This window comes from Ciona intestinalis, chromosome 3 (genome assembly GCF_000224145.3).
Source record: "Ciona intestinalis chromosome 3, KH, whole genome shotgun sequence".
NCBI lineage: Eukaryota > Metazoa > Chordata > Ascidiacea > Phlebobranchia > Cionidae > Ciona > Ciona intestinalis.
Window position 1 is genome coordinate 920,017 of NC_020168.2, and position 15,281 is coordinate 935,297.

Consider the following 15,281-nt stretch of genomic DNA (forward strand, 5'->3'; position numbering starts at 1 on the left):
AAATGACAGATTACAAACCTTAATTTGGGAATATAAGTTTTGATGAAAATCTTCCATTCCAGCAGCTTTTGCTTCAACTTTAAACGTGGTAAACTTATTTAGCAATGTCTTGTGGTAAGGGCACTATTGCATTTTAAAGCTGCGTGTGATAAAAGTGACTGAAATTTCCGGATATTATAGTGAAGTCAATTAAGGAAGTAACGTTACGTCTTTTTGGTGCTTGACTAAATTGAACGTATATTTTTGGTGGTGGACAATTTAGAACTTGACCCTTTCCATTCAAGCGAAACTATTTTCGATATCACAATACTTGTGAATTGGAAGTAGCAGTCATTGCGTGCGTTGTAAAATCTCAAGGGTGACAATAATACGGTTCAATGGGCTGATATTAAACTTACAGTATAATGTGGCCACCTAACGCTTTATTCCAGTACAGAATGGTAAATAAAACGCCCGCTGCTGCGTACATTGCCTTTAGTGTGCAGTAGTTCTGCACTAGTTAGTTTTGGTTCAGGTTAGTTTTGGTTTGTTGTGCTGGTAGTTAGATGGAAGAATTCGACGTTATTGTTGTCGGGGCTGGCATCATTGGTAGTTGGACTGCGTACCATCTTGCAAAGCGTGGCAGATCAACTTTGCTTCTCGAACAGGTTGGTGAAAGTTGTAAGAAATGTAGTCTTAACTTATGGTCTTGCAGTAAACGTATACCCTGCAACTTATAACATGCCAGTTTACAACTATAGGTATAGTATGTGTAATAAGTAGTCATGTTTAAAATAATGCATTGTAATCGGCATTCACGACGCAAGTTACGTATAGAGTGCATACAGCAGTTCAATTGCTCTTGCTGCAGAACGAGCGCTACAATTACAGAGTTAACGTATACAGTAGCATGATCGAATGATTTCCTTACAGGCAGACAAATTGATTTCCGCATGTGTGAATGTTTTGATACATGTTACATAGGACGTTTACAGTGAGCCTGTGTTATTTGCAAGCTTGGTTGAATCCCGGCTATGGTATATGCCCATTACAATGCACATGAGGTTAATATTCACCTACACGCTGTTGAGCTTGACGTTTACAAACCTGTGGTCTGTAAAAGCCACCTTGATATTGGTATTGTAGTCAGTTATTAACTTTTAGTCTAAAAGGTATTTACGCTTACTGGTGTAAAGGTTTAAACATGTAAATTAATCTAATTTAACCAATTCCAGAAGACTCACAATAAAACATTAACATAACAAAAATGAATGAACGTAACTTGTATATCCTTGTGGCGTAGTGATGACAGTCGTTATAACACGGGTGTTCTGTTTCATATACCCGCTTACGAGTTGTTTTACTTATGTAACTTTGTATAGGTGCATATTTTTAATAATTGTAATAACGAATAGGGGACGATTTTGGTAGAGTGTTTTATCCTTGGACACACACGTAACTTAGCAGCGTCGAGCCTCGACCTCTCCCTGCAGGTACATCACAGTTTTCCTTTTTATGTTTTATAGTTCCCGTTGCTACACACCCGTGGTAGTTCACACGGTCATTCAAGAATATTAAGAAAATCCTACGTCGACGAACATTACGCTGCTATGATGCCAGAGGCGTATAAATTATGGGAGCATATGGAGACATCTAGCGGAATTTCATTTATGAAGTAAGTTGCTCAATAATAAAGTTATTTTGCTTTATATTATTTTCCATCACGTATAATATTTAGAACTACGGGTCATCTATCAATATCTAAAGTAAAATATGGTCACGTTGCTAAAGTAAGAAGATGGTGTGAGAAACTTAGAATTCCGCATTCAACACTGGACAGTGAATCACTTAACAAAAGATTTGGACTCAAGTTTAACGATGAGTATGACGTAAGAAATAATGCTCAAACTATAGACGTGAACACGTGTGAAGTATTTTATATTTGAAATAACACAGGCGGTAATTGAACCATCGGGGGCCGTTCTTAATGCTGACAGATGTCTTATGTCGATTCAGGTATTATTTATGATGAGCGTTTTAACTGTGCTTACTAAAGAAACATTTCATCTTCAGAGTGAAATAAAGAAGTCCGGTGGTGTAGTACGCGACCAGGAGAAAGTTTTGAGCATCGAACCTGTGAATCAAGATATAGTGAGAGTTCGAACAAACAAGAATGTTTACAAATGCAGATCGGTGGTTCTTACATGCGGACCATGGGCGAATGAACTTCTTAAACCACTGGGTCTCCAGTTGCCGCTGACAGTGAGTAAACTACATTGATGTAATACAGTCTACATTCGGGAAACAACGTCTGAAGGAGTCCGTGGAGTAGCACTGTGGCCTGTGGGTGTCGGGGGAATGAGCCAATTATTCTGGTTCAAATCTTAAGTTCCACGGCTTGTATTGCTACAAGAAATCGCCCACGTATATATGGAATACAGTAGTAATTAGATTTGTAAGGATTAATTTTTCTCTAACAATGATCTTATGTTTGAATTCTCCCATAAAAAACTAACATTTTGTAGGTTGGCAAAGTCTTTGTAACCTACTTTAAAGAACGAAGCGTTGGCGCCTTTTCCTCCAACGCTGGGTTTCCTAATTTACTTTGTTATGTGAAGGAGGGGAATTACATGTATGGTCTTCCTTCAGATGAATATCAAGGCTTATTCAAGGTACTACAATGCATCAATGTTAAGCTTTATACAAATGAATGAGTGAATGTAATATTTTCATCGTCTTGGTGCAGCGGTTCAGTGTCTTAGCCAATTAAGGACATATACACGCCGCGTCGAGCCTCGAACCCGTATCCTCTGGGCTAGAGGCAGTAGGCGGACAAACCGCCGTTCCACGACGCATTAATTTGTTTACAATATCATTCCACCGCAGTTTTGTTATCATCACTACTTTCCAATTGATCCAAACGAACGAGACAAGCCGCAACCTAATCAAGAAAATGAGATTCAACGAAAGAAAACGGAAGAATTGACAAAGTTTATTCAAAATCACTTTCCCTTACTCGAGTGTGAAACTTCGCTTGTTGAAACTTGCATCATAACAGTGAGTTTGGATTCTACTCTTAATACCTACATTGAGTTAATTTAAATGCTGCATGAATCAGGATTCTCCAGATAAAGATTATATTCTGGATCGTCATCCGATGCATCGGAACATCGTATTTGCTGCTGGAATGTCGGGTTAGTTAAATTATTATAATTTCCTATTTTAATTCCAAACGTTTAACAATTTCCAAATAAGATTAGGATATTAAAGCCTTGAGTAAGGTGCGACTATAGAAGCCGGTTGAATAAATATTCTCTGCTTTATGTTATGATTTTCTATAGAGAAAACTAAATGTTTTAAACAGTTTTTTTGGTAATAAAGTTTCTGTAACATGAACGCAAACAGCCACTAAACTGGTATCTTGAGCAAAGCAAATGTTTTTAACACAGGCCATGCGTTCAAGACTTCTCCAGTGGTTGGAAAAATATTGGCGGAAATGTCGTGTGAGGAAAAAGTTAGCTACCCAATCCACCATTACTCCGTTCGTCGATTTAATAAATCGAAATTGTAGCTCACATGCACGATTTACTGCATATAGTAGGAGATGGTAAGATTGAACAAGTTTTCATGTTTTTTTGTTTCATTTGGTATTAAACAAACATTATTCACAGAATTATATAGCCGTAGCCCTATATGTCACTTTATAAAGGCTTGTTAATTGTTAAAAACACGATCAGAAAATATGGGTTAATATGTGCTAACGATATGTCCCATCTTACTCCACAGTACGATATATAATCGTAACGCACATTTTTTTATACAAATACATCTTAATTTGTTGTAACTAAATACAACTTTCTAACAATTAATTTGTATGCGGACATGCGGTTATTGGCGATAGGTTTAGCGGCCCCGCTTTTAATTGACACTTCGCAGTAGTTTTTACCCATAGTATATTTTTGATGAGTGTCGTATTACAGCTAATCCGCTTCTATTGGTTGCTTTAATTTATTTGATCTTCGTTATCGTATACGAAGAAATAAATGCAGTTCATGCTTTGCTGGGTAGGCTATACCATATTCTAAAGCCAGATGTTATGTGCCAGCAATTTTCATTACCATTTGTTTAGGTTTGGGTATTTTCTAAGTACAGTTTTATTGTGTTTTCTGTGTTCTGCGCCATTACTTAACTAAACATAGCTTGGCGATGCAGAAGCTTAAACCACTGCTGCGGATGTTCCGCGTTTAACTGCCATTCTAGTGAGCTTATGTTCAAGCACACTAGGATGAACGTGATTAGCCACATACTAATTGAGTAAAGTTGTGAATTTTTTATTCTTACTGTATTTTCATTTGTGATATTTAAAAACATAAAAAGAAGGATTATTCCTGTAATAAAACAAATCACTTTAAAGAAAATATACCAATCGTCGGTGTTTGCAATTTATTGAGGCAGAAACTGCATTAATGTTTCTTAAATCACAGTTTTTGTAACACTCTATATAAATTCATTTTGCAAATTAAAAATTGTGTAATACCTTGTATACATAAACGGGATGTAACATCCCTGACAGTTCGGTTGTGTACATTGTTTCTATGAAATAAACTCAATCAACAACAAATAGGCAGTTTAGAAGAAGCATTCGCATCTGCGTTCGTTCATTCTTCGTAAAATATCGGAAACTGTTTGTCTAAAGTTGTCGATTGATTCGACAGGTTTCTTTGTCTCAGCAAACCGCATTTCATTTGACAACATGATTCGTATGGGGTGTCGAGTATCAAAATAAGCTAAGAATATATTATAGGTGTTTTGCGAATTTTTACGGTGATTAAATAAAGTTTAAACCTGATTGTTGATAGACGGTCATTGTGAACTTGTATGGCGATATTCATGGTTGAATGCGCATTTTAATATCTTATAGTTATTCTGTCAGAAAAGAACAGATCAGCAGCAGATACGATAATGAATAGCGATATAGTATAGGTTGGGGTAAGATGGTTCGCGTTTTCATTCTTACCCTGTTTGTTAGTTAACAAAGAATATTTATTGAATTATTTAACCGTATACTCACAACTCTAAAATAGCATTGTTACAAAAGCGATTAGAAAACTTGGGATATTGTGTGTTAACGGTATCCATCTTCCCCCACAGTAGTATTTTGCAAGGAATCGTCTTGTTATAATTTGTTGTTTTTTTACCACTAACAGTTTTATACGTTCGTGCTTTAGGGTGACATATAGTATCATATTAACTATGCGAGAGAAGTTGAAATATATTGTTACACTTATAAGTGTGAGCTGCTGCATTGCATTGTTGGTTCCCGGTAAGATGTGTACGAATATCATATATTCAACGATTAGGTGCTTAATCAATTCAAAATATTACTCTGATGACATAATACCATAACAGAAAACATAACATAAGTTTTATTTGTCTCTTTGAATACAGTAATGCAGATCATATTTATTAAAATAGCGAAGAAAATTAGCAGCAAAGCGACAGTCGTTAAAATCATGCTAACGGGAAACATCTAATTGAGTGAAAGTATCAAATAAACGCGTGGCTGCTAAACCCATATTACAGTTAACTTATGTCGAGCTGCAAATGAAATTAAAAGAAACGTGTGCGTAAAGTACCATATATTAGAAATATAAGCTATGGATGTTACGTAATAAACTGTGCTTTTTATTTCAGTTTCTGGAAACTCTGCAGTAACAGATAATACAGAGATATCCGGAAGCACTTTGAGACAATGGTCGCCTTGGAGCGGTTGTAGCGCGTCTTGTGATAAGGGAACACAAATGCGATGGAGGCGTTGCAACACAGGAGAGAACTGCTCGGGTACAGTAGAGCAGACGAGGCAATGTCATGAACTTATTTGTCCATGTAAGTTGTAACTATAACATATTGTAAGAATGGAAAAGCTTTGTCTGTTGTTAGCGTATACCACCCTCCTGCATATTAATAAGGTAAAATGGCTGGAGTAAATATCTGTTAGTTGGAGTTTAATAATAAAAATTTTAACGAATTTATAGTAAGTTTATTTTTTTGATGTTTTATACTAAATATTTTAACGAATTTGAAGTCAAGTTATGTTTATTGATGCTTTATAGTAAAAACTTTAAAAAAATGTAGTACATTTACTTTTGTTGATGTAAAAATCTAAACAAATTTACAGAAAATTGTTAATGGTGATATAAAATTAGCAGATTTGTTTTAAACAGGGCAGCAGGAAACATTAAACTTTTGTATCCATGCAGCATATCTTGGATATCCTCGTCTACACTTTGCTGGTCATTTAGTCGTTGACACGCCAACTTCAAATAACTTTCGTTGTTTATTTAATGCCAAAGCTTTTTGTCCAACGTGTAATACCGAGCGCTATGAGAGTGTTATGTCGACTATTTTAACTAAGGTAAGTTTTCTATCTGCAGCGTATTAATGGTATAGTTGCTTTGTTAAGTTCAACAGCCACGCTCTTTAACTGACGCTCTTTCCCAAACCTTTTATTCATGGCTTGTTTTTACGACTGTTGTTTTGCTGTTAATTCCCTTCTCTTCGTTCTTTAAATAACATATTCTTTTTTTTATCGTTTTCGAAGAGATAAATACAAAATTATGGTATAGTGGGGTGGAGGAAGATGGGACTTTTTAAATTTTTTTTTACGGACCGTTTTCGAAGAGATAAATAAAAAATTATGGTATATTATGTTATCAAAAAAATATGGAAGACTGAAAAATAAACGATTTCGCTGTAAAAACGAAAAATCTGGATGTAATTACCACCCCGCATAATCCGCTTCGAAGTTGCAATTGTTGCCCTGTTAAAAATAAGACAAATTAATATTTTCGCACTAAGGACATTTTTCTAAACAAGGACAATTATATTTTTTAAAATACAAATCTTGCAAAAAAAGAACGGTATGAGAGCACTTTCATAAACTGACTAACACATTGTTTAATATAGAATGGTCCAACATTGCGAAAACACTACTTCGCCCCCCTCCAAGCAAATGCAATGGGTACAGGCCACTTTTATTTCACCGAAGCTTTTACGAAGTCAGTTTGTTGGGAACCTGGGAAACCATGTTCGAAATCGGATCCGATCACGAATCGGGCTGTGGGTTGTAAGTATTGAAACTTATTCGATGTGAAATCAGTGTGTACTGATATAGAAACGCGTTTATTTAAAAAAAACGTGTAGTAGGGCGGGAGAAGATGGGACACCTTTTCATTCTATTGTCTCGTTCGATTTTGCAGTAAACGAAGAACATCCAAAGAATTTTTAAACCTTATCCTCACGACTTCCATAGACCGTTGTTGGTTGTTTAAAACACGATCTGGATATTTAGTTATAATGTGTTAAAGTTTTCCCATCTCCCCCCACTGTACCATACAATAACTAGCAATCTAAATTGAGCTTATGCTGATTTTTTTAATTACCAAATGTTTTAAATACTTGATCCTTAATATCGTTATCGTTCCATAGACACAGTTCCAGGTCGAATGGTAGATTTGGATCCAGATTGGGAAACTGCTCCTGAGATGGTGGGATATGACTTACATATACCAGGTGTCTTAACTGGGACTTGTTTGAATGGAGCAACAATTATGATAAACAAACGAGTGGCGCATGGAAGGTATAAATGACATGTGTTAGAGCATACAAACGGACAACAATAAATTTTCTATAAGGATAGAGGGTAAATGGGAAGGTACCAAAGTTTGAAAGAACGAAGTATTTCTAACTGTTTTACTTTTTCTAACCCCTTTTCTTTTATTCTATTTGAATAAATTTCAAAAAAACACGTTTTTAACCCAATTTTTCTACACTGTAAATTTCGTTTTTATCTTAACATGAACAAATTATTCAGGGGTGACACGGCAACCATGGGAACAATAAAAACAAAGATTGTTAACATTAAGTGGTTGGATGGTTATTACAAGAACAAGTTTAATAATTCTACAAGTTTATCACTCATATTCTATATGGATATATTGTAAGTATGCGCTTATAGATTAATATTTTAGTTAACTTATTGTATAACAGGTTGGGGTAAGATGGTACATGTTTCATTGTCCCATATCGCTCCATTTGGTAAACTTATATAACCATATTCTCGCCTCTAAAAGAGTGTTTTTTTAATTTTTAAAAACACGATTACGAAATATGAAATATTATGTGCTAACAGAATCCATTTTATCCCACAATACTACACTAACCATAAGCAACCAAACACAATTTTACCCGTTGCATCCGTAGTAGTGTTAAGCTGATCCCTATAGCGCTGTAGCAATAACTTTAATACAATATATTTTCCCGAATTTTTTCCGAACTATGTTACTGTAACCTGTGATACGAAATAAAGCCTTTCATTTATTATTCAGTTCGTACGCCACAAGTCGTGGGCGGGTTGTTGGGACAATAGGAATGACTTCAGATGACGATCCGATAAACTTCTACGGAGGGCGAGTGATGCGGTGTATTCCTCCAACATTGAAACGGAGAGTAAAGGAATCAAGGGAGATCCCTTTTAGCTTTGATAGAAAAAATAAAGTAAGACTAAAATGGGGAATTTATTTGAATGTGTGAATTAATGTAACTTATTTATAGTGGGTGGGGAAATATAGGACACCTTTAGCACATAATATCGGAATATCCCAATCGTTTTTAAACAAAATATCCAAATATCCTGATGTTTTTTTAAACAATTAACAATGGTGTATGGAAGTCGTTAGGATACAGTTTTATAATTCTTTGATTCTTCTTTGTTTACTACCAAATAGAATAAAAAAGTCTCCTATCTTACCCCACCCTGTTATATTCTCGGGAGGCGGGGCAACGACAGTCGTTAACACGAGTGTTCATACACTTCGTACCTGCGTATGAGTGTGTGTAACTATTTTTATAGGAAAATGTTTTTTAGGAGATGTTCTCGTATCAACCACTGTGTCACACTGCCCAAATTTTACGTCTGTTTATTTTACCTTTATAGCTACAAGTATGTGTAGCATGCGCAAGTACAAAACGATGTCCAATATTTTCAGATCGTCGTATTGGACATGGGAAACGGAATAAGGTCAGCTTCAAAAGGAAACTTTTCGATAAAATATTTGAAGCATATAGATTTAGTCGTGTACCCGGAATCTGTACACAAGGTTTGCGGGAAATGGGATATTGAGTGTTTGTCGAGGTTTATTCATTGTGGTGCAGAGAAATCGGTGTTCCTTCTTACGAGTGGTGGTAAACTGGATTATCTACAAAAGTCTAACGACTGGTAAGACAGTTTCTTGTTTAATGTCGAATATAATTTTCCATAAGCGTGCTGAAGTTCTACGGCGAGGCGCGCAATTAAACATGGCAATAAAATTAGTACGGTATTTTTGTAACCAACACATAGTAGAGTGGGGTAAAGTGGGACATGGGGTAAGGTGGGACATTTTATTAAAATTCTTTTTACTGGTTCCCCATTGGACGGTAAACAAAACAAAAAATCGCATCACTGGTTTAACCTTCAATTAACGTATATCTCTATATATAAATCATTTTTTAACATTTCCCATCATCAGGTACACAAAATATGGCGGAATAGTCGAGGTTTCACTGAAGCACTTGAATGATCACACGTTGAACTTATTGCTGGACAATCGAATCGGTCTTGTTAACCGTTCGTCTGTTGAAGGTGATCATCCATCGACAAGCAAGAAACCTGCTTATACATTATGTGGAGTGTTCCCTTGGTTGTGCAAATCAAACCCAAACGTTTCTTGCAATTTCGTTTCCCTAGAAGATCCTTACGGAATAAATTTTAAGGTTTGGAAATTGAATATTTCTGTGTATCCGTTTTTCTGTGAGATTATACAACGAGTTGTAAATCAATATGTCCAACGTTATATTGTGGAAAAAACTGCATTTAATCGAGTTTCTGCTGGTGCTACGAAATACCTAATAGACACTTTTTTAATAAATTTCCGACGTTTCGATGTTTTACTTAGTCGAGGTCATTACCGTATTATCTTGATATTTTACAACAGCCAACTGAAAGATTTACGAACCGTTTAAGTCGCGGTGAAACATGGAACATTACAACGGTTACTACAAGCTATGGTCGACCATTAAAAGGTGGAGAGATGGAATTACGTTTAATTAACACACCGCATGCTGTTCAACAATGTCATCTAGACAACGGGGTAGGTATATGTTATACTTATTTTGTCGGGGTGTTGGGGTAATGGGTCAAATCTGGTCTAAATCCCAGGTCTTTAAGGACCTTACCCATACAGGATAATATATGATAGACCCGATTCGCGGCGGCCGCCGTAGAAATTCTTGCTACTATTGTAGACGTATGTGTCTATAGGCAACTAACTGTATTTGCCCAAACCCAGTATTCTCTTATGGATTGTTGAAAAAATCAAAAATAATTACCCACAAAGTTACATACGCAATAGCTAGTATGCAGGCACGAGATGTGTGAAACGAAAAATCCGTATTATAACGACTGTCGTTAATTGTTCCGTCAGGCGAGGATAAATAAAATAAATCATTTATTCATTTTTAGTCATCATGTCCCACGAGGTTGGCGGTCCCAAAAAGTGTTTTGAAAATAAGCGAACCAACTTTAAGTGATAATAATGGACTTGCACAGTTGTCGGTCACAGTGATGAGAAGTCCCGGAAATCCTCGAAAATGTGGCATCGATGGACAAGTACGTATATATGCCATGAGAGAGTACATAGGCTAAATCCATAAATGTTGTTGCTTCTTGAACTAGGCATAATGTAAATATCTTTCAACGGTTCGCTTGGGGTATGAAAAACGTAGTGTATTTCCGACGTTTCTTTCGTCTGCCATTCGGCAAGACATCACCAGGGAATGTGTCGTTATAGTTGTTATAACACGGGTGTTTTGTCACCCCTCATGCCCGCTGACGAGTTACCACTATATCTGGCAAGACATTACCAATTTTCTGGTGATGTTTTTACGGCAGACGATAAAAACGCCAAAAATACACTACGGTTTTCATACCAGAAGATTATAAGTACTGTGGTACTGAGAGGGAAGATGGGAAACCTTTAGTACAATATATCCAAACATCCTGATGGTGATTTAAACAATTAACAGCCTATAGGAGCCGTGAGGATAAGGTTTTATAACTCTTTGAATGTTGTTTGTTTACTTCCAAATGGGGCGAAAAAATAAAGTGAAAAAGTATCCAATCTTTCCCTACCCTACTACCTATACTTACAAGATGGACATATAGTTTATTTATGACTGGATTTTTAAAGGCAAATAATAAACCTTAATAAACTAATTCTAATTTTTCTTACCTATAAAGATCAATCTATTTCAATACGTTTCGTACCTTTACCTATACAAGTGTCTATGCCCATTAATCCTCGTTAAACATTAATTAAAACAATCTAATTTTAGCTGTACGCTGCTGGTTTAATCGCCAAATATTCTCCGCCAAATGGAGGGGATAAAGTAACGATAGGCGACGGCGGAATGTTCACTAACGGGTTAAGAGGTCCACTGAATCAACGGGCAAAGAAGCAATGTGGGCTTGATATTGTAAAATCGACCCATAATTTTGCGTTCCGAGTTTTTAGGTAAGATCAATATGTTTTTGAGTTCTGACATTAGAAATTGTAAAAATTAAAACATTAGGTATACCAGCTTATCTATATTGTATATAATTGTCACAAGTCCGTCACTGATCCTCATTGTTGGACGCTTGCGTCGCAATCAAAGTTTACAAAGTTCGATGACGAAATATGGACATGTGTTCTTGGGCAAGACAGCACTTATCAAATATTGCTCCAACCCAGACTGTGTAGAAAATCCCTCATACAGAATAAAACTTTCATATATAGTAGGGTGAGGAAAAATGGGACACTTTTTCATTCTATTTTCTCGTTCCAGTTGATAGTAAAAATAAACTATCAAGAAATTATAAAACCACATCCTCACGACTTCTATAAACTCTTATTATTGTTAAAATCATACATAGGATATTTGGATAATATGTGCCAAAGGTGACCTATTCCACCCCACAGTGCTATAACGTCCTGCCATGTTCTGTTTGTCATCTCCAAGCTTTTTATTCACAGTTCCCTCCCCGCCTCTGTTATGCGGAAAACATGTCCGACTTGGGTTGACGACATCAGACCTATCTTTCAATATTATTATAATTTATTTCCAGTGATGCAAGATCACGACATCATTAACTTAAGGGATATAAACGACGTAAGGTAAATATATTAAAAGTCTGGCGCCGTGGTATTATGATTAGCGCGCCTGCCTTTAAAAAAATACAAAAACAAACAAAAATGTAATCACCAACAAAGTTAAATAAGTGGTAAATCGTAAATGGGCACGGGGTGTATGAAACAGAACACCTGTATTATATAACGACTGTCGCTGCTCCGACATGCGAGGATAAATTAATTACATTTTTTTTCTTTTTTTTCACATTATGAGGAACCACATTAAACCCATTAAACAAGTTTGACTCAACCCCTTTTAAATTTCGTCTAATGATACCCAGGCGGCAACTGCACAGAGTTAATATGTCGATGTTTGAATACGACTGGAGTCATCCCAACTTCATGCCGACCACTCGTGACCTTTCACCTGATAAGACGGAAATCGTAAGGAGGTGGCTCGAATGTGAGATGAATGGAACACCTGAGAAACCTCGCGTCGAAAATAAAAAGTAAAATATTTTAACATCATAAAATGAAATGGAATAATGTGACCTTTTTTTAACTGTATTTCCAAACTAGGAATCTAAAAACGGTCAAAACGTCAATATGCGGAACACGGGAAAATCTTCGAGCCACAATGGTGGATATACGAAGTATTCTCCAGATGGGTATTTGGCTTGAACTATATACAATACCACCTTACATGACAGCCATGTTTTCACTGAAACGAGAACTTGTACAGGACGTTTATACCACGCTTAAAAGGTGGCCTATGATATTTTGTGTCCGGCAAAAGTTGTTAACGCGCCATCAGCCTTCCGCAAAGAAGTGGCGGGTTCGAGACTCTACGCTGTTCCAGTAGTTGTACATGTCCCAGTACAAGACACTTGGACTCACACACGCTGTTCCAGTAGTTGTACATGTCCCTACGCTGTTCCAGTAGTTGTACATGTCCCAGTACAAGACACTTGGACTCACACAGCAATTACTGCAAAATATTGTTTGCCTGTTGTAGTCCGAATTGTCAGCCACAGATAACCAAAAATCAAACCATAATCACCTATAAATTTAAACACGTGATAACTCGTTAGTGGCACGAGGCGTGTAAAACCAAACGCCCGTATTCTAACGACTATCGTTATCCAGCCACACGACGATAAATCAATTACACTCAATAATTTATCTGTTTGCCCTGCACATTTTAACTCTAATGCTCTCAGTATTGCAACGGAGGAAATGCTCCACATGATCCTAGATGCCAATGTTCTTAACGCTGTGGGTGGCAAACCAAATACAACGGATGCTCACTGGCTACCAAACTACCCAACTACATTTCCATCTATAGATTTCTATCAGGTATTACTTCTCCTTTATTGAATGTTAAGGGTTATACCCTAAATCGTCGTGTCGGCTTAGGAATTATCACGTATGCAAATTTGTGGGTGATTATTTCTATGATGTGCTTATTTAATTGAACCGCTCTATATTATATGAATTTTATTCGTTTTATCCTCGCGTAACGGGGTAATGGTAGTTGTTATAAGGATGTTCTGTTTCATAAACTTTGTGCCAGCATAACACGTATGTAATTTTGTGTTTATTTAAAGTTAAATACTGTACCATATAGCTCCTGCATTGGTCAAATAAAAATGGTCTTTCGGTTGCAGATAAACCCCGGCTTATGGCTTACATTGGAAAAGTTTTCAACTTCGATTGTGAAAGAAGTTTTTAGTGAAATTGAAAAACCTTCGCCACTGGCGGTCCAGGAGGCACTTCTTGATATTGCTCTGCTGTGGCGACATCTACCGGATGACACAGGAGGTCGCATGAAATACTTGGAGCAGGGTGGCGCAGAAATTTACTACGGTAAATATTACATTAATGTGCATTTAAAATATGAAAAAAACAGAACTCGTAAGAATTATACCAAGATTTACCTATTATAATAAATTTGCAAAACAAGCAAAGTATGCAAACATACTATGCTAAAATACCACATTAAATATGTGGAATTAATTTAGATGGTTAATTTTCAGATTCAGCTACAAAATCAAACACCACCGGACCAGTGTGGCTGCGCAATGCTGTGTCAAGGGAAACTTTCCCTGAGGTTAGATGCTTAGTTTAAGCTTAGTTTATTATGTGTCTTTGGACAAGCCGCTTATGGGCGAACCCCAATATTGTCTCACCGTTTGGCAGAAAAAACATCAATCTTTTAAGATCACAACCAAACAACTGCCAAAAAAATTCTTGCATACCTAATTATTAAATGAGTTCAATATTGAAATATTATTAATAATTTCGTATAATATTATAGGCATTGGGAGATTTTGATCAAAAGAATTCAGACTTTTGGGAATCTGTGTTTCAATTCGTGACAAACCAGTTGGATGGACCTGAGATCGCAGATGTTTACACCTTTGGAGGATTCTACGCTCACGCCATGCTGCGTTTGATCCAAGCAGAAGCCTGCGTTAAAATGGATTCACCCAACAACACTGTGTTTACCGGTGCCCCCACGAGACAGTTCGGACCAGAGCAGTGGTATGTGACCAAGGGTCTGAGCAGTGCAACTTTATTTCCCGTCCACGGTTTAAAATCTGCGATCGAAGCGCTCATGGAAGTTGTATATGAAGGAGAAGGCGGCACATCTTGTGCATCGGTTGCACAGAAACAGGCAATTACCCCAGCACCGTCTCCGAAAGATATTTCAAAAACTAAAACTCTTACTCACTATGTAAAATTCCAAGAAATAGTTCACGGCAAACGCTTGGTAGAAGTTGATGAGGTTCAACCACAATGGCCAACTGATGTCTGCTTTCAGATATCCAATACAATTTGTTCTTGTGTGAACCATACCAGCTCTACAGTGAATGACTGCCCGCACTTTTGCTACATAGGGGAACCAATGCAAATTGCAAAAACTGACTCAGTGTGGCCAGGAATATTTCTTCATTTGAAAAAGTTGAAAAACGCCACTGCAGAAGCCAAATACCAATCCCACAAGTTTAATGCTGAGTACACGAGTTTGCTTCAATGTTTAGGTGAGTTTTGTTTATATTTTGAAACAGTTATATTATAGTGGGATAAGAT

General features: G+C 36.7%; 2 protein-coding genes across 5 annotated transcripts in view; both read left to right on the forward strand.

Moving 5' to 3' along the window:
• The first annotated feature begins 432 nt into the window (after positions 1-432).
• Positions 433-4,597, forward strand: LOC100177623 (peroxisomal sarcosine oxidase-like). Its single transcript, XM_009859632.3, has 9 exons — positions 433-647; positions 1,506-1,654; positions 1,718-1,868; positions 1,936-1,995; positions 2,053-2,241; positions 2,505-2,651; positions 2,866-3,036; positions 3,098-3,173; positions 3,429-4,597. The coding sequence occupies exons 1-9, from the start codon at positions 546-548 to the stop codon at positions 3,548-3,550; spliced, it is 1,167 nt and encodes a 388-aa protein (XP_009857934.2). The 5' UTR covers positions 433-545; the 3' UTR covers positions 3,551-4,597.
• LOC100186290 overlaps positions 3,471-15,281 on the forward strand; it is a 15,033-nt gene continuing 3,222 nt past the window's right edge. For 2 of the 4 annotated variants that reach the window (XM_026833584.1, XM_018817860.2), the window contains exons 1-19: positions 5,185-5,302; positions 5,674-5,865; positions 6,240-6,394; positions 6,946-7,105; positions 7,468-7,618; positions 7,853-7,978; positions 8,367-8,535; positions 9,027-9,256; positions 9,549-9,792; positions 10,014-10,169; positions 10,541-10,687; positions 11,413-11,591; positions 12,093-12,233; positions 12,530-12,697; positions 12,768-12,953; positions 13,409-13,544; positions 13,856-14,054; positions 14,225-14,298; positions 14,506-15,232. In XM_026833584.1, coding sequence (XP_026689385.1) covers positions 5,233-5,302; positions 5,674-5,865; positions 6,240-6,394; positions 6,946-7,105; positions 7,468-7,618; positions 7,853-7,978; positions 8,367-8,535; positions 9,027-9,256; positions 9,549-9,792; positions 10,014-10,169; positions 10,541-10,687; positions 11,413-11,591; positions 12,093-12,233; positions 12,530-12,697; positions 12,768-12,953; positions 13,409-13,544; positions 13,856-14,054; positions 14,225-14,298; positions 14,506-15,232 — 3,610 coding nt within the window. In that variant the 5' untranslated portion in view covers positions 5,185-5,232. Of the gene's footprint in view, positions 3,587-5,184; positions 5,303-5,673; positions 5,949-6,239; positions 6,395-6,945; positions 7,106-7,467; positions 7,619-7,852; positions 7,979-8,366; positions 8,536-9,026; positions 9,257-9,548; positions 9,793-10,013; positions 10,170-10,540; positions 10,688-11,412; positions 11,592-12,092; positions 12,234-12,529; positions 12,698-12,767; positions 12,954-13,408; positions 13,545-13,855; positions 14,055-14,224; positions 14,299-14,505; positions 15,233-15,281 lie in introns of those variants that run through there. The other 2 variants (XM_026833585.1, XM_026833586.1) reach the window with 2 other exon arrangements.